The 20,162-nt window shown below is 44.4% G+C and overlaps 1 protein-coding gene and 2 pseudogenes across 2 annotated transcripts in view; 2 read left to right on the top strand and 1 right to left on the bottom strand.

Annotated features, from left to right (window-relative positions):
* The window catches only part of DNAI1 (dynein axonemal intermediate chain 1), a 68,474-nt gene that overhangs the window by 33,716 nt on the left and 14,596 nt on the right, over window positions 1-20,162 (bottom strand). For both annotated transcript variants that reach the window (XM_070795010.1, XM_019966443.2), the window contains exons 2-8: window positions 12,210-12,242; window positions 10,363-10,461; window positions 10,120-10,200; window positions 4,294-4,420; window positions 3,933-4,042; window positions 3,432-3,551; window positions 2,252-2,311 (exon numbers count right to left, since the gene is read on the bottom strand). In XM_070795010.1, the coding sequence (XP_070651111.1) occupies window positions 2,252-2,311; window positions 3,432-3,551; window positions 3,933-4,042; window positions 4,294-4,420; window positions 10,120-10,200; window positions 10,363-10,461; window positions 12,210-12,242 (630 nt within the window). The remainder of the gene's footprint in view (window positions 1-2,251; window positions 2,312-3,431; window positions 3,552-3,932; window positions 4,043-4,293; window positions 4,421-10,119; window positions 10,201-10,362; window positions 10,462-12,209; window positions 12,243-20,162) is intronic.
* Window positions 69-1,039, top strand: LOC109563187 (large ribosomal subunit protein uL18 pseudogene; annotated as a pseudogene).
* On the top strand, window positions 11,220-11,377 carry LOC139184481 (small ribosomal subunit protein eS27-like; annotated as a pseudogene).

Here is a 20,162-nt window from a genome sequence, read left to right as displayed (position 1 = left end):
TTAGGGCTTGAGGAGGTGATCCTAAACCCAGTCACGCTTTCCCCCCCCGGAGCTGTGCTGGTTCTGCAGCTCTGTGGCAAGCTGCAGAGTCTGGGTTCTGATCCACAGGATGGGGTTTGTTAAAGTTGTCAAGAACAAGGCCTACTTCAAGAGATACCAAGTGAAATTCAGAAGAAGGCAAGAGGGGAAAACTGACTACTATGCTCGGAAACGATTGGTAATCCAAGATAAAAATAAGTACAACACACCTAAATACAGAATGATTATTTGTGTAACGAACAGAGATATCATTTGTCAGATTGCTTATGCCCGTATAGAAGGAGATATGATAGTTTGTGCAGCTTATGCTCACGAACTCCCAAAATATGGTGTGAAGGTTGGCCTGACAAATTATGCTGTGGCATATTGTACTGGCCTGCTGCTGGCCTGCAGGCTTCTTAATAGGTTTGGTATGGACAAAATTTATGAAGGGCAAGTCGAGGTGACTGGAGATGAATACAATGTGGAAAGCATCGATGGTCAACCTGGTGCCCTCACCTGTTACCTGGATGCAGGACTTGCCAGAACTACTACTGGGAATAAATTTTTTGGGGCCCTAAAGGGAGCTGTCGATGGAGGCTTGTCTATCCCTCACAGTACCAAACAGTTCCCTGGTTATGATTCAGAAAGCAAAGAATTCAGTGCTGAGGTACACCGAAAGCACATCATGGGGCAAAACGTTGCAGATTACATGCGCTACCTGACTGAAGATGAAGATGCTTACAAGAAACAATTCTCTCAGTACATAAAGAACAACGTAACTCCAGACATGGAGGAGATGTATAAGAAAGCTCATGCTGCAATAAGAGAGAATCCAGTGTATGAGAAGAAGCCTAAGAAAGAAGTTAAAAAGAAGAGGTGGAACCGTCCCAAAATGTCACTTGGCCAGGAGAATGATCGGGTAGCTCAGAAGAAGGCAAGCTTCCTTAGAGCTCAGGAACGAGCTGCTGAGAGTTAAACCAAACCACAATTTTCTATCAAGATTTTTCAGATAAGACAATAATAAACTTATTGAACAAGAAAAAAAAATAAAAAATAAACCCAGTCACATGCCTTCATAGCAACCTCTACTTGGCCCACTGCAATTATGCATTTAGTGACACTCACTGCTAATGGTCAGCTCTAGGACAGGAATGAAGGGACTCTCAGGGCACCCCTGAAAGCTGGTCTTTCCACCCTGCAATCCAGGGGGCTTGGTTATCAGCTGGAGATCAGTATCGTTCCAGCCTACCACCTCTGCCTGGCAGAACAAATGGGCAGTGATCAGTTAGATTACCTTTTTCTTAGTGATTTATGAGACTCTGAACTAGGTAATTTAAAAAATGACCCCCTACTATAGAGATGGGATAAACAGGCTGTCTACAGCCCTGATCATACCTTCTCAGCATAAAGAGATAAACAAAAGTGAGGGAATTCCTGCTAACTGGATCTGACAGCAAGAGAAGCCCAAGGATAGTAGCAGAGGAAGCCGCATGGATCAGGGGCTGGGCAAATGCCCCAGGTAGCTCTGTGCGCTCCCCAGAGCTGAGTAGTCACTGCCACCTGCAGGCCAGAGAGGCAATCCGCCCTTTAATAATTCCCCCAGGGGCCGGTCCTGCACACTGCACTGTACTTCTGTTATCTCACTCAGAGCCCTCCAGCAACCCTGTGAAGCTGCTTGTCATCCTCATTTGATAAATAAAGAAACTGAGGCATGAAGAGTGACATGGTTTGCCTAGGATCTTACAGTGTGAGCAGCAGAGTTGGGGACTGAGCTCAGGTTATCTAGCACCATATCCTGCCCAAATCAGTGTGGTTATCCCATGGGACTTGAGGGGGAAGGAGGGTCTGCAGGAACACTGAAGGCTGCTGGAAGGGCAGGGTCAGACTGCTAACACTGCGGAGTCAGCTGTGAGGTGCCACAGGCTGCAGAGAGTCCTGGGGAATGTACATTCTCCCCAGTCTTGGAGGAACTTCTAGAAACCATACCTGTGCCCACCTTGGACAGTCTTATCCTGGGCTGTTTCTAAGCCCTCTGAGTAGAGACCTACTGTCTCATGCGCCTGGAGTTCAGAGACTGGACAAGGAGCCAGGAAGTGGGTGGATGAGGAGGGCAGACTTGCAGAGGAATCTATGACCACACCAGTCTCCCTTGTTGTTGAGGGAGCAAAACAAGGATATGGATGGGGGTGGGGTGGGGAGTGATGGCTTTTAGACTGGCCCAGGGTCTCACCTGGTTGGCTGTGGCTGAAAAGTTTGTCCTAGGAGGAGGCTCCATCTGACATTCTCGGTCCTAGAGAACAATGACAACAGGTGACCCACAGAAAGCCCTTAACTCCTCTTTCCCCAGTGGTATAGCCACGTGAGAAGCATTTGCTTGGAGCTGAGGGAGGGGTGGGACACAGCACTGGGGAAGTAAAGGGTGGCCTGGGCAAAGGACAAACTGATGCAGTGAAAGCCTAGACTTTTTATGCAAGCCTCCTTCAGAAGAAGCCTAAACTAGAAAGTAGGGCCACTGAAGCCCGACTGTGACAGTTTTAATCAAGAAGAACTCCAAGTGGGGGATGGACAGATCTACAAGAAGTCAGGCCTTGGCCAGCCTCCAGATGCTCCGGTCAACCTCTGGCAAGCCATTGGGCCAACCTTCCTCACCTCAAGACGATTTCTTCCATATGCTGGGGTCTCTAGCTTCACCAGGCGAGTGCACCTCCCCCCGCCCCCCGGCCCCATCACCCAGATTACTCAGTGTCAGCACAGGGACTACAGAGGGTGGTTAGGAGCTGCCAAAAACCCACCCTGCAAATATTTTCTCCCATCCAGTAGGTTGTCTTTTCGTTTCATCAATGGCTTTCTTTGCTGTGCAAAAACTTTTAAGTTTACCTAGGTCCCATTTGTTTCTTTTTGCTTTTATTTCTTTTGTAAATATCTACCCTCCTCCCAGATTGACTTGTGTAGAACGCTGCCTTACATATGTGAGTCTCTCACCTGAAACCCTGACAGGTGCTTTCAGCCCATACTCAGGTTCCTCCATATTTATGAGCCAGGGAAATACCAGCCAGTCTATCAAAGAGACCATCAGCTTCAGTCAAACTGGCTCCTAGTCTTATCTCCCCGGCACACTCTCATCTCCTCTACCTTCCCCAAACTCTGACCTCAGCTTTGAGGCCCAATTCATGTTTCAGTCTCTTGATAGAGGAATCCAGCTTCCTTGTTACTCCCTCTGAACTCCTGCCTGGATGACTCACAAGGACATGAACACATGCTCCCAGCTCTCCTTGGAGAGCGAAACGGTTCCATCTGCCCCATCACCTGCCAGGCTGAGGGCTGCAGGGGTTGGGGTCAGGCCTGCTTCTTCCCCACTATGGACAGTGTGGAGCTTAGAGGCAAAGGGGCTGGGTGGGGGGTTGCTTTACCCGGAGAGGGTTATTGAAGGTTTGTGAGGCCCTCTCACTGAAGTTGAACTTGTTGGTGAGCTTTCGCTCCTTGGGCTGCTTAGGAGTCATCAGTTCTTCTTCAGCCATTTTCTCAGATGCCTGGGAGGAAAAGAACAGGCCCACAGGACCAGGACTGAGCTGTGAGAAGAAGGTGGTGTGGGGTGGGGAGTGGGGAGAAGTCATGTCCTGGGGTAGGATGGGAATGTGAGGGAAGGATGATGCCAGAGGTCTTGGCACTGTGGCCTCTCCACTTCTCACCTTCAGTCCCCACCCCCCGAGTGTCCTTAAAGCCTCCTGCCAAAGCTGGAGCCGTAAGGGGTGGGCGAGTGCATGCTCAGTCGTGTCTGACTCTTTGTGACCCCATGGACCGAAGCCTGCCAGGCTCCTCTGTCCATGGGATTTTCCAGGCAAAATACTGGAGTAGGTTGCCATTTCCTCCTCCAGGGAAGGGGTAGGATGGACAGCAATATTATACTGAACCTCAACTATAGGCACATCTGTTTGACTCCCAGCTTCAACTTCCTTGGGCTCTTCTTCTTCTTCCAGGATTTCTGTTTCTGAAATCACCACCTTGGCGGACTCCTGAGAACCTTGGTGGGATACTGCTGTTGAGCCCAAAGTCCCACACACTCCCCTATCCCCTGGCAGGGCAAGGCCTTCTTGGTTTCTGTCTTTCAGACCTCGCCTGCCCCAGGGTTCTCCCAGACCTCTCCAGGAGAGCCAGCTGTTCGACTTTATGAAAGGAGAGGCTCTGCAGTGTTCTGGCTTAGCCACCTCCTCCCTACAGTGACCAGAGAAAGGGGACTGGGCTTTGCAGCCTCAGGTTGACCCGGGGGCTTACTGGCTGCTAACTCATCACGGTAGTGCTGCCGCCGCCCTTCATCCGAGTCTTTGGGGATCAGGTTCCCGACCTGGGTGAAGTGAACTGCCAGCTGGTCCACAAAGCCAATGAGCTTGTATGTGCCTTCCTGGGAAGAAAGGGGCTGCATCAGACCAGGGATCCCCAAAGGGCTGGCATCTAAATACAGTCTGCCTTCACTCGAAAGGCCTGAGACGGTCCATCTGTTAACAGAATTATCACTTACTAAATCCTCAATTAACCTGAAGTTTTCACTGCATTCCAGTTTCAAGAAGAGAAAACAAATGAAGTTGTGGTTGTTTTTAAGTTCTCGTTAAGACTTTTTTTACTTTTCTTTTTAAATTTTATTGAAGTATAGCTGTTGTATTGGGTTGGCCAATAAGTTTGCTTGGATTTTTCATAACACCTCACAGAAAAATCCTAACAAACTTTTGGCCAACCCATACAATATTATATAAGTTGCTCCTGCTGCTGCTAAGTTGCTTCAGTCGTTTCTGACTCTGTGCGACCCCATAGATGGCAGCCCACCAGGCTCCCCTGTCTCTGGGATTCTCCAGGCAAGAACACTGGAGTGGATTGCCATTGCCTTCTCCAATGCGTGAAAGTGAAAAGTGAAAGTGAAGTCACTCAGTTGTGTCCGACTCTTCTCGACCCCATAGACTGCAGCCCACCAGTCTCCTCAGTCCATGGGATTTTCCAGGCAAGAGTACTACAGGTGTGCAATATAATGATTCACAATTTTAAAGGTTATATTCTAATTTTTGTTGTTGTCTGATAATAGTTATTATAAAATACTTGCTATATTCCTGTGTTGTACAGCATATCCTTGTAGCTTATTTTATATTTAGTACCTAATAGTTTGTACCTCTTGGAGAAGGCAATGGCAACCCACTCCAGTACTCTTGCCTGGAAAATCCCATGGACGGAGGAGCCTGGTGGGCTGCAGTCCATGGGGTCGCTAAGAGTTGGACACAACTGAGCGACTTCACTTTCACTTTTCACTTTCATGCATTGGAGAAGGATATGGCAACCCACTCCAGTGTTCTTGCCTGGAGAATCCTAGGGATGGGGGAGCCTGGTGGGCTGCTGTCTATGGGGTTGCACAGAGTCAGACACGACTGAAACGACTTAGCAGCAGCAGCAGCAGTTTGTACCTCTTATACCCCTGCTCCTATACTACCCTCCCGCCTTCCCTCTCCCCACTAGACACTACTAGATTTGTTCTCTATATCTGTGAGTTCGCTTCTTTTTGTTAATTTGTTAGTTCATCGTGTTTTTTAGATTCCACATATAAGTGATATCATACAGTATTTGTCTTTCTCTGAGTTATTTCACTTAGCATAATACCCTCCAAATCCATCCATGTTGCTGCTAATGGCAAAATTTTACTTTTATGAGTAGTTCTCCATTGTGTATATATATACACCACATCTTTATCCATTCATCTGTTGATGGATGCATAGATTACTTTCATATCTTGGTAATTATAAATAGTGCTGCTATGAACATTGGGGCGTATGTATCTTTTTGAAGTAGTGTTTTTGTTTTTCCCAGAGTGGAACTGCAGGGTCGCATAGTAGTTCTATTTTTAATTTTTTTCAGAAAACTCTGTGTTGTTTTCCACAGTGTCTGCATCAATTTACATTCCCATCAACCATGTACGCATCCTCACCGGCATTTGTTATCTGTGGTCTTTTGATGATAGCCTTTCTGACAGGTGTGAGGTGATACCTCACTGTGGTATAGATCTGCATTGCCCTGAAGATGAGTGATGGTGAGTACCCTTTCATGTGCATGCTGGCCATCTGTATGTCCTCTTTGGAAAGATGTCTAATCAGGTCTTCTGCCCATCAGTTTGGGTTTTTTTTTTTTTTATGTTGAGTTATATGAACTGTTTGTATATTTTGAATGTTAACTCCTTATCATTTGCAAATATTTTCTCCCATTTAGTAGGTTGTCTTTTTGTTTTATCAACAGTTATCTTTGCTGTGCAAAGGTAATCATTTAATTAGGTAACTGTTTAATTAGGTCCCATTTGTTTCTTTTTGCTTTTATTTCCTTTGCTTTAAGAAATAGATCCAAAACATGTTGCTACAGTTTATGTCAGAGTGTTCTGCCTATGCTTTCCTCTAGGAGTTTTATAGTTTCCAATCTTACATTTAGGTCTTTAATCCGTTTTAAGTTTATTTTTGTATATGGTGTTTGAGAATGGTCTAATTTCATTATTTTACATGTGCTGTCAAAGACATATTTTAAAATACATTCTTCCAACTCTGAGTGGCTCTGAATTGACCTGTCACTGACTCCTTCATCCATGTCAAGAGATTCTATCTTGCCTGCCTTACCAGAACTCAGAGAGGTCACACATAGTCATCAAACACACCTGACCTGGCCTTTTCTCCACTCTATTTAGTGGATGCCAGGGCTGGATAGATCCTCAGAGATACCAAGTCCCCCATCCCTTAAGAGGATCACAAAAATCTAGAAAAGATTGGGGCTTGCTTGGCACTCGTCAAGTCACATGGCAAATGAGAAACATGGCTACTATTAAAGCACAAGAAACCTTGTTCATTCCTTCACCAACAAATAATTTTTGAATAGACACAATGTGCCAAGTATTTTCTAGGTTCTAGAGATACAAAGCTTAGCAAAAGCAGATATGATCCCTGCTTTTATAAAGCTTATAGTCTGGTTCCTCTAGGCTACCTCCTTAGTGATCAGCATCCTAGCCCTAAAGTTTGAGAGCAGGGGTTCATTCCTTTTTTTATTTTATTTTATTCATTTTTGGCTGTGCTGGGTCTTCGTTCCTGCGTGGGGGCTTTCTCTAGTTGTGGCAAGCAGGGGCTATTCTCTAGTTCATGGGTTTCTCGTGTGGTGCATGGATGTCTTCTCTTACTGTGGAGCAGGGGCTGTAGGATCATGGGCTTCAGTAGTTGTGGCTCGTGGGCTCTAGAGCATGGGCTCAGTACTTATGTCACATGGGCTTAGTTACTCTGAGGTACATGCGATCGTCCCGGAATTGAATTTGTGTCTCCTGCATTGGCAGGCAGATTCTTAACCACTGGACCATGAGGGAAGTCCCCAGCCCTTTTCAAGTCATACAGAAAAGTATTACCTTTGTATGGCACACTGAGATAAACTCACCACAGAGGAAACCAGCCCATGGGCTAGTACCAGGCCCACCTGTCCCTGGAGAACAGAAAGAATCACTATTTCTGCACACAGAATGGGACACTCTGCCTTTAAAAGTCACCATAAAGCTCTTCCTCTCTCAGTAACACAGATGGATGGGGAGATGGGACAGTGTAGTACTTAAGAGCATGGTCTGTGGATGTGGGCAGAATTGGATCCAAATCTTGATTCTGCTCCCTATTACCTGCATGATCTTAGGCTTAGCCACTCTAAGCCTTAATTTCTTCATCTGTAAAATGAGAATGAGTAGTTTGCAGGCTAGTTAAGTACTGAAAATAATGAAAGCAATCTATCAGGCACTCAAAACAGAGAGCCTGACGCATAATAAGTGCTCAGTAAAAATACTAGCTATTATTTTGACAATGGAAACGTCCATGAGAATAAATTATCCATATAGTTGTCATTTGAGATGTCACCTTCATCCTGTCCCCAGTAGTGACTAGGACCTTCCTCTTCAATTAGGGATGGAATTCAGATTCCATTGCTTCTGTGCAAGGAGGAGAGGCATGCTTAGATCTGAACACTCTGCCTCTCCAGGCCAGCACTTCAAGGGAAAGTAATAGCTTTGGAGACCTAAAGCTCTTAGATCTCAGGGAAGGACTTGGAGGCCAGCTCTGTGGGAGGAATGCCAGGCAGGCCTGGGAGGCTGTTGAAGGTTGGAGGAGGTGAGCCTGCTTGGGAGCCCACGGCTACCCAGCTGGCAGCTGACTCACGGGAATCTTTTCTAATAACTGGGCTTCCAAGAGGGCAAGAGAGGTACATTGACACCAATCCTCTGCCTGTAGCATGCCTCCCACTGAGTCCCAAAGAGATCCTCTTTCAGAGGTCAAAAGAACAGGAGCTCATAGAGTGCGCTGCACTCCAGCATAAGCTCAGGGACGTGAGGCAGCTTCTCTCTGCCACCTACCCCCTGCCCCTTAACGGGCTGCCTGAGGGACAACATGAGCACAACTCACGAGTGGGACCTCTCAAGAAATACACCTGAATTTGTCCCAACCTCTTTGTGGAGGCAGTGCCTACTCAATCTTGAATAAAAAGCAGTGTGCTCACAAAAAGATTCACAAAAACTGGTACATGAATGTTCATAGCGGCATTGTTCATAATACCTAAGAAGCAGAAACAATCCAAATGTCCATCAGTTGATGAATATTATTTGGCAATAAAAAGAAATAAAGCACCGGGACATATTACAGCATGGATGAACCTTGAAAACAGTAAGCTAAGTAAAAGAAGTCAGTCGCAAAAGATGACATATTTATTTGATTTCTCTTGTATGAAATGCCCAGAAGAGGCAAATCTCTAAAGCTGAAAAAGGGATTAGTGGTTGCCTAAGGCTGGAAGAAATGGAAAACTAGGGAGTGGCAACTAAGAGGTATGGGGTTTCTTTGGGGGAAAATGAAAACGTTCTAGAATTGCTTGTGGTGATGGTTGCATAATCTGTAAATATACAAAAAGCCATTGTATTGTACACTTTTAAATAGGTTATTCTATAGTATGTAAAAATTATATCTCAATAAAACTGTTTTTAAAAAAGAGAAAGAAACTGCTCATAGTGTGCTGTCTCCAAGGAAAAGGACAGGAGAAGGAGGTTTAGTTTCCATTGTATATTCATTGCTCTTTCCAATCTTTTGAAGCAAACAACAACAACAACAAATCTTTGGAAGCTAGTACCATGGGTTTCTAGAATTCTTTTATATATTCAAAACTCGGTATCTGTGCGTGTGTATGTATACACACCATTTTTTTAAAGAAGCGGTGTGATGTTGCTTTAGAGCCAATCAAACGAGTTCAAATTTTGCCTTGAATCCTGGCTATGTAACTTTTGTAATTTGTTTTCTCTATTTACCCTTTGTTTCCATAAAATGAAGACAAAAATTGTTCCTATAGCCAAAAAACCCTGAGGATTAATGAGCTATCCTCTGTAAAAGTTCTAATATAGGACCTGACACTGCCGCACTGGCTTCTGGAGACCCGGTGATTGATGTTAGTGACTAACACATCACATACATTGGAAGAGCACTTTTCCTACCAAATTATTCACTTCAGGATTCTTGAAAAGAGTGGCTCTGCAGGGCACTTAAGACGATGTAATTAGTGAGACTGAAGGAAGATTTGTAAAGAAATTTCAAAAATCTCTAGAAAACTCCATGTAAAATCTCAGGGTTTCAGCCAGCGAACTCACTTTAAAGGTGATTTCTGCAAGAACTGAGAGCCAGGACTTCCCTGGTGGTCTAATGGTTAAGAATGTGCCTGCCAATGCAGGGGACATAGGTTTGACCCCTTGTCCAGGAAGATCCCACATGCTCCACATGCTGTGGAGCAACTAAGGCAGTGAGCCACAACTACTGAGCCCGTGCGCCATAATTACTGAAGCCTTTGCCCTAGATCCTGTGCTCTGCAACAAAAGAAGCCACTGCAATGAGAAGCCCGCACACCACAACTAAAGAGTAGTTCTCCTTTGCTGCAACTAGAGAAAGCCTGCACGTAGCAACAAAGACCCGGCACAGCCAAAAATAAATTAAATTTTTTTAAAAAGAGCTGAGGAGCTTTTGCAACATAGCAAGTTACCAAGCCCAGGAGCACCCAGAGGCCTCTACCCCAGAGAGGATGACTTACTTTGAAGCTGTACCTGACGATGTTCTGGGGTGCATGCGGGTTGTTGGCCGTCAGAATCCGGGTGAACTCCTCCTTCAGCTCCTGAGGGAGAGAAACACCAAGAGGGTCAAATGTAGAGGCCCCCACCCTCTCTGAAGATACCCTGCGATGTAAGCAGACATCTGGCAACGTAGGTTCTGCACAGAGTCCATCTCCAAGCCTGGAGGCGGTGGAAGGGGTGGGAGGAAGATGCTGCTCACTTACCGCATCAGTCAAGTCCAGTTGGTCAGGGGGTTTAACTGTGGCTTTGGACTGCACCCATTCATCTGTCCCTTCCCCTACTTCAGTCCCTGAGTCTTCATCCTGGACAAAAACCTCACATGAGAAACAAGAGCCTTACCTGCTTAGAGAAGCAAGCAGCCCTGTAAGAAGCCCTTTCATTCACCATCCTCCCAGAAGCCAAGCTCTGCCCCAAGATATAGAACACAAAGCACACAACAGAGCGCTCACGCGAGGGTCCAAAGGAACTGCTCAGACCGGAGTTCTCATTGCCTGGAAGATCATGGCCCCCTCAGACCTGGGGGTCTGGGTTTAGCTGGAATACTGTGCTGGGTCTTTGGCCCCAGGAGCGAGACCAGAACCGGCTCCTTCTTACTGCTTCCCATGCAGCCTGGAAGCTAATAGCCAGGACCAGCTGTGCAAAGGCCTCCAGCCATTCTTTAAGCTACTTCAACTCTCATTCACATTTTACCTTCTAGTTTGCCACCTTAAGGTTATTGTTACAGTAAAACTCCCTGTACTTTGTAACTTGAAGCCTCATAGTCCTATCACAGCCTTGAAGCAAAAAAAAAAAAAAAAATAATAATAATAACTAGAAGTTTTCCCTTTCCCTGATAGACAGTTAAATACCTTGCCACAGTGGCCCATGACCTATTAAAAAATATTCACCCTCACTAGCAATCAAAGACATGGAAAATAAAACAATGCAATTTTTTCATTATTAAACTGGTGAAGGGCGGTGACCGCTTTCCCATGAGAAAACACAGAGGCTCTCCTTCATCCCTGTCCAGAAGAGGAGACACGAGAAGAAGCACCTGGTGCAGAGCACCAGTTCCTACTTCATGGATGTGAAATGCCCAGGAATCTATAAAATCACCTCTGTCTTTAGCTAACACTCACAAACAATAGTTTCGTGTGTTGCTCTACTGTCCTCAGCCAGCCTACAGGAGGAACTGCAAAGCTTACAGAAGGATGCTCCTTCAGACAGAGACAGCCCTAGAAGCACCCTGAATCCAGAGGGATGGGAAACCATCCTAACCAGTACATTTTGAACACAAAAAACAAGCAAGCAGGCAAAACAAAATGAAACCAAAAAAACTGTTTAAAACTGAAACCAAAGAAAACCAAACAGACAAAACCAATATCCAGTGTTGGTGAGGCTGTGGGAAAATGGGCACTTGTAAATTAGTACAACCTTTCTAAAGAGCAATTTGGAAATATTGATCAAAAGCCTAATAAGTATTGAGTTGGCCAAAATATTTGTTTGGGCTTTTCCGTAAGATGTTAAGGAAAAACTTGAACTATCTTTTTGGCCAACATATTATTTGTACTCCTTGATCCAAATTTCTATGTATAGGAATTTATATTAAGAAAAAAAAAATAAGGATAGGCCCAAAGATTTAAATGCATGAATGTTTGTTGGAGGGTTGATCATAATAGTGAAAAAGAGGAAATATTTAAATGTCAAACAAAGGGGCATGGTTGAACAAAATGATGGAGTGGCCTTAATGAACGTAAGGTAAAAGAGTGTGTGTTAATTGAAAATGATTCTGTGAAAGTATATTTACTGACAGTGGAAAGTACTCTAAATAGTACGTAAAAAGCAGATTGTAAAAGAACATACAGTTGGACTCCATTTAAAAATAAATACATGTAATTTTTATATGTGCATAGAAATATCTGGGAAGATATAGCATCACATGTTAACTAAGCGGTTTCCCAGAGTGATAGGTTTAAGGGTGATTTTAACGTTCTTTTTGCTTTTCTTTAAAAAGTTACAACTAATATTTCAACAGCTTTTTGCTGAAAAACTGCATGGTCTCAGCACTTACTCTCTTCCTGGCTCCTCTGCCCATGCTGATGCTCTGAAAAAAGAACAGAAACAGAAGATTAGTCGTAAGTGACTCTCCATAGGAATATCAGAAAGAGAATTAGAGGGGGGCTTCTGCCCAAGGACCTCAAAGACAAGTGACAGTGAGCTTCCTCAAATCTCACAGACAGTCTTCTCACTGGCAACAGGTGCCCAGCCAAGGAGGCCCTATATCTGAGGCAACCTGATTCCAGCATCAGTGAGACTGATCCCTGAAGAGCAACTGGGTAACTTACTCCCTGGCATTTCTTATCTGCAATTAGCTCAACAAACATTTTAAAAAATCATATACTAAGTGCTCATCTGTGCCAAGCGTTAAGGGGATTCTGAGGGCATATTATATTTATAAACAGTTGTTTATGATGAAGGTTTGGGTACTCTGCTTTGTATACTGCTGTCTCAGAATATAGCAGGTGTTCAAAACACTTACTGAATATATGAATGAATGCCATCAAACCCCTTAGTAATCATGACCCCGGGAAAATGTTTCTCCTCTTGAAGCCTGTTTTCTCATCTACTGTGAGATGCGTAAGATTGGATATGATGACTTTCCAGTTCTAGCATGCTAAAATTTTATGTTCCCAAGAGTAGCATGCTTTTTTAAAAAGTTATCTATTTATTTATTTTTGGCTGTGCTGGGTCTTCGTTGCTGCATGTGGGCTTTTTCTAGTTGGAGAGCATGTGATTTGGTGCACACAGGCTTCAGTAGTTGTGGCACACAGGCTCAGTAATCGGGGCACACAGGTTTAGTTGCCATGTGGCATGTGGGATCTTCCCAGACCAGGAATCAAATTCGTGTCCTCTGCACTGGCAGGCAGATTCTTAACCACTGAACCACCAGGGAAGTCCCAAGAGTAGCGTGCTAGATTCAACTAGATAAACATTTGTTGAGCATCTACTCATGTGTCAAGGACTAACCTAAGCAGTGAGACAAAGATGAAGAGAGATGAGGTCCCTATCCCTGTTTGCTCGGGGTCCATGGAAGACAGAAGCATGTGATTAGTGCTCATTATTTACTCACTGATTCACTCAGCATGTTCTCTTGAAAGTCTGCTCTATGCCAGCAGTAGAGACACGTGCCCAGGGTGCTCATGCATGGAAACACCTACCCAGCTTGGGTGCAAAAGAAAGCCTCACTGAGGTGGCTATTTCTCAGCTCAATATCAAAAGACAAGTATGGGTTATCCAAGTGGAGAAAATGTTTTTCAGAAAGGCTGTCCAGAAGAGGAAAACAGCATGTGAAATGGCAAGAGCAGAACAATAACAGAAACTATAAAATGCTCCACCAAAGAAATAAAACAAACCCTGCAGTATAGACACTGAACGAATAGTTGTTTCAGGTGATGGAGCAAGAAGGAGATCAGTGGAGACTGGAGATGTGTGTGGGGTGGGGGAGTGTTAAGCTTGGAAGAAGCAGGTCTAGGCCTTGAAGGAGGGGGCAAGGCAGTCGAGAAACCAAAGGGCACATGTTGGTGAAGGCCTGGCACACCAGGCAGAGACCTCGGCTCCCAGCTCTCACTGACCACCTGATTGATCTTAGAGGAGGTCTCTGGGTCCTGGTTTCCCAAATGCAAAGTGAGGGGGTTAGACCAGAAGGACTCTCACAACTCTTCCATGGCAGGGGCTGTGGAGAGGCTTTGATGGTGGATGGGGAGGGGACTCCAGAGGGTGAGAAGGGCATGTCCTGGCTTAGGCAGGGATTGTTGCTAGGAGGGCAGCAGCCGGATTCAGATTTCTGCCAGGCCACCTAGGTTTCTAGGGATGGGAACCCTCCTCTGAGGCTAAGCCGCATGAGCCAGAAAGCGGCTTTCCTTTGAAGAGCCTCTGATCCCTAAGGTAATGAGATGGAAGCGCAACAGTGTCCAGCAGTTTTCTGGCCCACAACAGAGCACTGGAGGGCCAGCCCCACCCCAGGCTGCCAGCCCTAAATAGGAAACGAGATCCAGTTACCATTGCCCCCCGTAAATATGTCTATAAAACATTTATCTGGCAATAAAAGAACTGACAAGGCAATTTGAGTGTAATTGTTTTTGGCAGTTGGAAATATTTCAATTAACACACCGTAAAAGCCACACTATAATAAATGCAAAACAGGCCAATGAAATCAGCTACAGCCCTGACTTCCCAACCATGACAAAAGAGATTGAATGTCAGGCTGCCACCTTGGGCTGTTGGTCTTCCAGAAGGAGAAGTCTGAGGCAGACAAGCCTGAATTCCTGAAAGGTTTCTGAGGGTTCCTCCCAGAAGTTGTCAAACCGCAGAAGAAGACAGCCCAAAGTCCCTCGTTTGGCCCTCGGAACTCTATCATGCAACCCCGCATCTCTGGTCCAGCCTGCTCTCCCACTACTCTGAGATGCAAACAGCAAGGTACTCACATTTCCTGAGCTTGGCCTCTGCTTTCCCACTTCTACACCTTTGCTTTTACCATTCCTCCTGCCAAGAATGCCATCTTCTCCTTCTCCCTCCCTCCCACTCTGTGCATGCATGCTAAGTCGTGACAGACTCTGCAACGCCATGGACTGTAGCCTGCCAGGCTCCTTTGTCCACAGGATTTCCCAGGCAAGAATACTGGAATGGGTTGCCATTTCCTTCTTCAGGGGATCTTCCCAACCCAGGGATCAAACCTGCGTCCGTTACATCTCTGGCATTGACAGGCAGGTTCTTTACCACTAGCACCACCCAGGAAGCCCTATCTCAGCTCCCACTATCTTGGCCTAACAAAACCCTACCCAGCTAGCCTCTGCTAGTTCCATCATCTAATCCTGACCTTTCTCCTACCTCCCTCTATTCTTTCTGTCTGCACTCTGAGCAAGGATATGCCCTGCCTCACATTACCATCATTAGCATTGGCTGTGGAGAGATGAAGGACGAACTGTAACTTCAAATAGATACTCTGTTGTCTCCAGGTTTTGTTCTGCAAAAGGGGACAGAATTACAGAAAGAAACATATAGTGCAGTGCACATCAGAGGCAGCTAAGAGATTCCAGCAAGGGAGATCCCCCATTCTAAAACACTGACCAAAGAAGACCCTCTACTCTTGGATGCAGCATTTCAGTCATTCTGTGAAGTCAAGGGAGGAGCCCAGGAAGGAGTGGTGCCCCCCCAGGCCACCAGGGCAATCACAGTAATCCTGAAGATCAATGGGATAACAGCTGTCCCAGCGAATTCCTTCATAGTAAAGCACTTTTCTATTTTCACTGTAAAGAGATTTTAGTGTGAGCATCCTGAGGGCAGGAACTGGTAATGACTCCACTGCCTGGTTCTCACTTCTCTTACAGGACCTGACATTGCTGAGGGCTCCCTTGTTCCGTCTAGAAACTTCTCCACCTCCAATAGTTCTTTCTCAATATCCTTGACCCCTCCGGGAATGGGTGCTTGACCCCCTAGTCTTTTGTTTCTACACATTCTCCTGGGTGCTCTTATGCCCACCCACAGATTCATCTTCTTCTTTGTCCTGAAGCTCAAATGACAAAGCTTAGATTTTCAAATTTGTGACAGAGTACTCATACTCATTTTCTTAAAAAATCAACCTCATTGTGTTCTTTTTACACCCTAACCATCATCTTTTTTTTCCCACTCCAAACTTCCATCTCCTCTAGTATTTCCTATCTCACTCAAGTGTACGACCATTCAAGCACCTAGGTTGGAAACTGGGAGTCTTCAGTTACCTGTCTTTCCCTCATCCTTTTACTAGCGTCATATTTCTAAGTCTAACAATTCTATCACTTTAATATCTTTTATAACTATCCTCTCCATTCATATCCCCCTTTAATTCAAGTCCTAACTCCCTCTAGCCAAACTGCATTTGATTACCCTAACTCCATTTTCTCTCCACTCTCATAATTATATCTATCACCATTTTCAGCTATTGAGCACTGACCCTGAGCCAATCATTTACTAAGCAATTTATGCACATGATCTCGTTTAATCTTCATAACCATCCTATGGGGAAGGATTATAACATCATTAAAATCTGTAAAACAGGAGTTTTACAGATGAGGACCCTGAGGCATAGCAAGATGAAGCAGCTGACCCAGAGCTGAACATGAACATGTTCCCAAATTCTTATTCACTATAAGTAATCTTCTTAAAATGTAAGCTTGATCACTCTCCTACTTTAAAGCCTCTAAGGGCTCCCCGTCACCCACGAGTGGAATCCCCAAATCCCTAACATGGCATCCACCACATTCCCAACTCTTTTCCTGCCACAGCCATGGAAGCGTGCTTTGAAAAAGAAAATTCAATGTAACAGATGATTATTATTGCCACCTACTGGGCATTTGGGGCTTCCCAGGTGGCACTAGTGGTAACTTGCCTGCCAATGCAGGAGATGTAAGAGACGGGTTCTTCTCCTGGGTAGGGAAGATCTCCTGGAGGAGGGCATGGCAACCACTCCAGTATTCTTGCCTGGAGAATCCCATGGACAGAGGAGCATGGCAGACTACAGTCCATGGTATTGCAAAGAGTCAGACATGACTGAAGCCACTTAGCACACACTGGGCATTTATCTGCACTTAGACTTGTTTTGGGGCTTCTCAGGTGGCATCAGTGGTAAAAAAAAAAAAAAACCCTGCCAATGCAGGAGGCATAAGAGGTGTTCTAGCTCTGGGTCAGGAAGATCCCCTGGAGAAGGGCATGGCAACCCACTCCAGTACTCTTGCCTGGAGAATCCTATGGACAGAGGTCACAAAGAATTGGACATTACTGAAGCAAGTTAGCATGCATGCAGACTTGTTTTGATACATGACATACTACACAATGTAAGCAATCCAGCTGTCCCTGAATATATTTTAGGGGTAAGTCAGGAGATCAAAACTTCTTAAATTGCTCCCTATTATGAAGATATTATTTTAAAAACAAGTATGTGATCAGATGTATCCATGGGGCTCAAATATGGGCTTTGAAGTCAACCATACCTGGTTCGAATCCCTTCTCTACCATCTGCTAGGCAAGTTACTTGTCTTCGCAGTGTCCTTATCTCTTAAATGGGCATCATACCAATGCCCTCTGAAGGCAACTATAGCCCATAGTTATGAGGATTCAATGAGTCAATACACATAAAATGCAAACTGCAGTGCCTGGCCAGAGTCTGTGCCCAATAAAGGACTGTTGGTAGTATTATTATTCCCACTTATACACCCTGCTCTGCCTAGCCATGCAGGATCTGTCTGTCCCTTTGCTTACTAGGAAGCACTTGCCCTAGGGATGACTACAAGTCTTCAGCAGCTCACATGTCCACCCAAGAGTTTCTTGGTGAAATGTGTTCTTTTCTGGAAAGAGTGGCTCTTTGAAGCGTGCAAACCCACAGACATTGCATCCTCCTTCCTGGGGCCCCAGGAGATTTTGTTCACCATTTCAGTTGTCTTGGTCCTTATTTTAAAACTCCCTAACAGGTTTCCATTAAGCTAAATTGAAACTAAATACCTCACCAGCTTGCAGTTTCTGTTTCTAAAAGGGTAAAAGCTCTTAGTCCCAAAGGAAGAGTAATTTACCAACAAATCTTCCTCCAGCTTCACTGACTGCATTTCAACTCCCTGAGCCTAGCGCAGTCTCTAAAGCACCCAGAAGGTGCTCAATAAGTATGGTTGAAGGAGATCTCAAAATTTTGAAACACTAGGTGAGAGTTCCTTGCATAGCAAGGAGATCAAATCAGTCAATCCTAAAAGAAATCGACCCTGAATATTCATCAGAAGTCCTGATGCTGAAGCTCCAATACTTTGACCACCTGATGCGGAAAGCTGACCCACTGGAAAAAGAGCCTGATGCTGGGAAAGATCGAGGGCAGGAGGAGAAGGAGGCAACAGAGGATGAGATGGTTGGATGGCATCACCGACTCAATGGGCGAGTTTGAGCAAACTCCAGGAGATGGTGAAGGACAGGGAAGCCTGGTGTGCTTCCACTGGGGTCACAAAGAAAACGACACGACTTAGCAACTAAACAACGACAAAGATAAAGGCTAACAGGTGCTATCATACACTATTGTGGGCACGCCACCTCATGCAGGGTTAACTGGCAATACCTGCCAAAATTTCAAATGCGTATACCTCGCAACTCAGCAACTATGCTTTTTTGAATTTTTCCTATATAAATACTATAGTATTTATATATATACTGTATATATATGCATACTATATGCATAAGTATACTTATGCATACTATAATACATATGCAAAAGATGTATGTACAAAATTGCTCACTGCAGCCTTTTGGTAATATTTCAAAAATGGGGAAAAAAATCTAAATATTCATCCATAGGGGCCTAGTGAAATACGTTATGGTATAGCCATTCAATGGGATATTATGTATATTTTTAAAAGAATGAGGTAACTTTTATGTATTGTTATGTAAAGCCTCCAAGCTTTTTTTATTGTTAAATAAACAAGCAAGTTACATAAACAGATGACCCATCATTTTACTTTAAGAATGTGTGCACACACGAAATTTCTGGAAGAATAATGTAGATTCTGTTGAGAGTGGTTTGGTCCAGGGAATGTGACTGGGGAGTTGCAGGGAAGGGAAAAAACTGCGGTTTACCTTATACTCATCCTCATGGTTTTAATATTTTAAATGTAAATGTGCATTACTTTTATAATTTAAAATGCTAATTAAGAATTTTAAAAGTTAATACAGTTAAAGAGGGTAGTTTTTTTTCCCCCCTATTAATGCAGTGTTAGCATAATGCTCAGAATGCAGAAAAAGGAACATGAGACCAAACTCATGCTTCCCTGGAAGACCAAGAGGGAAGAAGCCAAAGCTATGGGCCTCTTCCCAAATAAGGGTAGAGACAGCAAGGCAGGGTAGGGTTTAAAACCTGAAGCTCTAGTGTAAGCCTGGCTTGATTCCTGATTCTGTCACCACCTACATGTGCGGCCTTGAGTAAGGTATTTATGTCCTAATCCTCATTCTCTCATTTATAAAGCAGAGAAAAATATTAGTACTTTCCTTAGATTTGCTGTGAGGATAAAATACAATACATGATGAGAACCTTACTCAGAGCCCAGCACTCAGTAAGCCATCAAGTACCAGAGGCAGTGTTATTACTTTATTATTCTATCATGGTCTGCTGTGCATGCCGACTGACTCTCATTCTGAGGGCATTTATTGAATAGTTGAAAAGTGTGTTGTCCAGGTCCCATGAAATCCTTGTCAGAAAGGAAGCTATAAGTCTCAGGGTGTACAGCAGAGGGATGAAACTAAAAAAACTTTCCCTTTATACAGCATCTTTCAGTTTACTGAACACTTTGGAGTGCATCATCTTATTTGGCCCTTATTCTCATCTTTTGTGGGTGGATGTTGAATCTTGTCAAGAAAATTAGAGATACCAAGGGAACATTTCATGCAAAGATGGGCACAATTAAGAGCAGAAATGGTATGCACCTAACAGAAGCATAAGATATTAAGAGGTGGCAAGAATACACAGAAGAACTGTACAAAAAAGGTCTTCATGACTCAGATAATCACGATGGTGTGATCACTTACCTAGAGCCAGACATCCTGGAATGTGAAGTCAAGTGAGCCTTAGGAAGCATCACTACGAACAAAGCTAGTGGAGGTGATGGAATTCCAGTGGAGCTATTTCAAATCCTAAAAGATGATGCTGTTTAAGTGCTGCACTCAATATGTCAGCAAATTTGGAAAACTCAGCAGTAGTCACAGGACTGGAAAAGGTCAGTCTTCATTCCAATCCCAAAGAAAGGCAATGCCAAAGAATGCTCAAACTACCGCACAATTGCACTCATCTCACATGCTAGCAAAGTAATGTTCAAAATTCTCCAAGCTGAGCTTCAACAATACATGGACCGTGAACTTCCAGATGTTCAACCTGGTTTTAGAAAAGGCAGAGGAAACAGAGATCAAATTGCCAACATCCGCTGGATCATCAGAAAAGCAAGAGAGTTCCAGAAAAACATCTATT

The sequence above is a fragment of the Bos indicus genome, chromosome 8 (genome assembly GCF_029378745.1).
Source record: "Bos indicus isolate NIAB-ARS_2022 breed Sahiwal x Tharparkar chromosome 8, NIAB-ARS_B.indTharparkar_mat_pri_1.0, whole genome shotgun sequence".
Lineage (NCBI taxonomy): Eukaryota > Metazoa > Chordata > Mammalia > Artiodactyla > Bovidae > Bos > Bos indicus.
The sequence above is the reverse complement of the archived record's forward strand: the minus strand, read 5'-3'. Positions and strand labels throughout refer to the sequence as shown.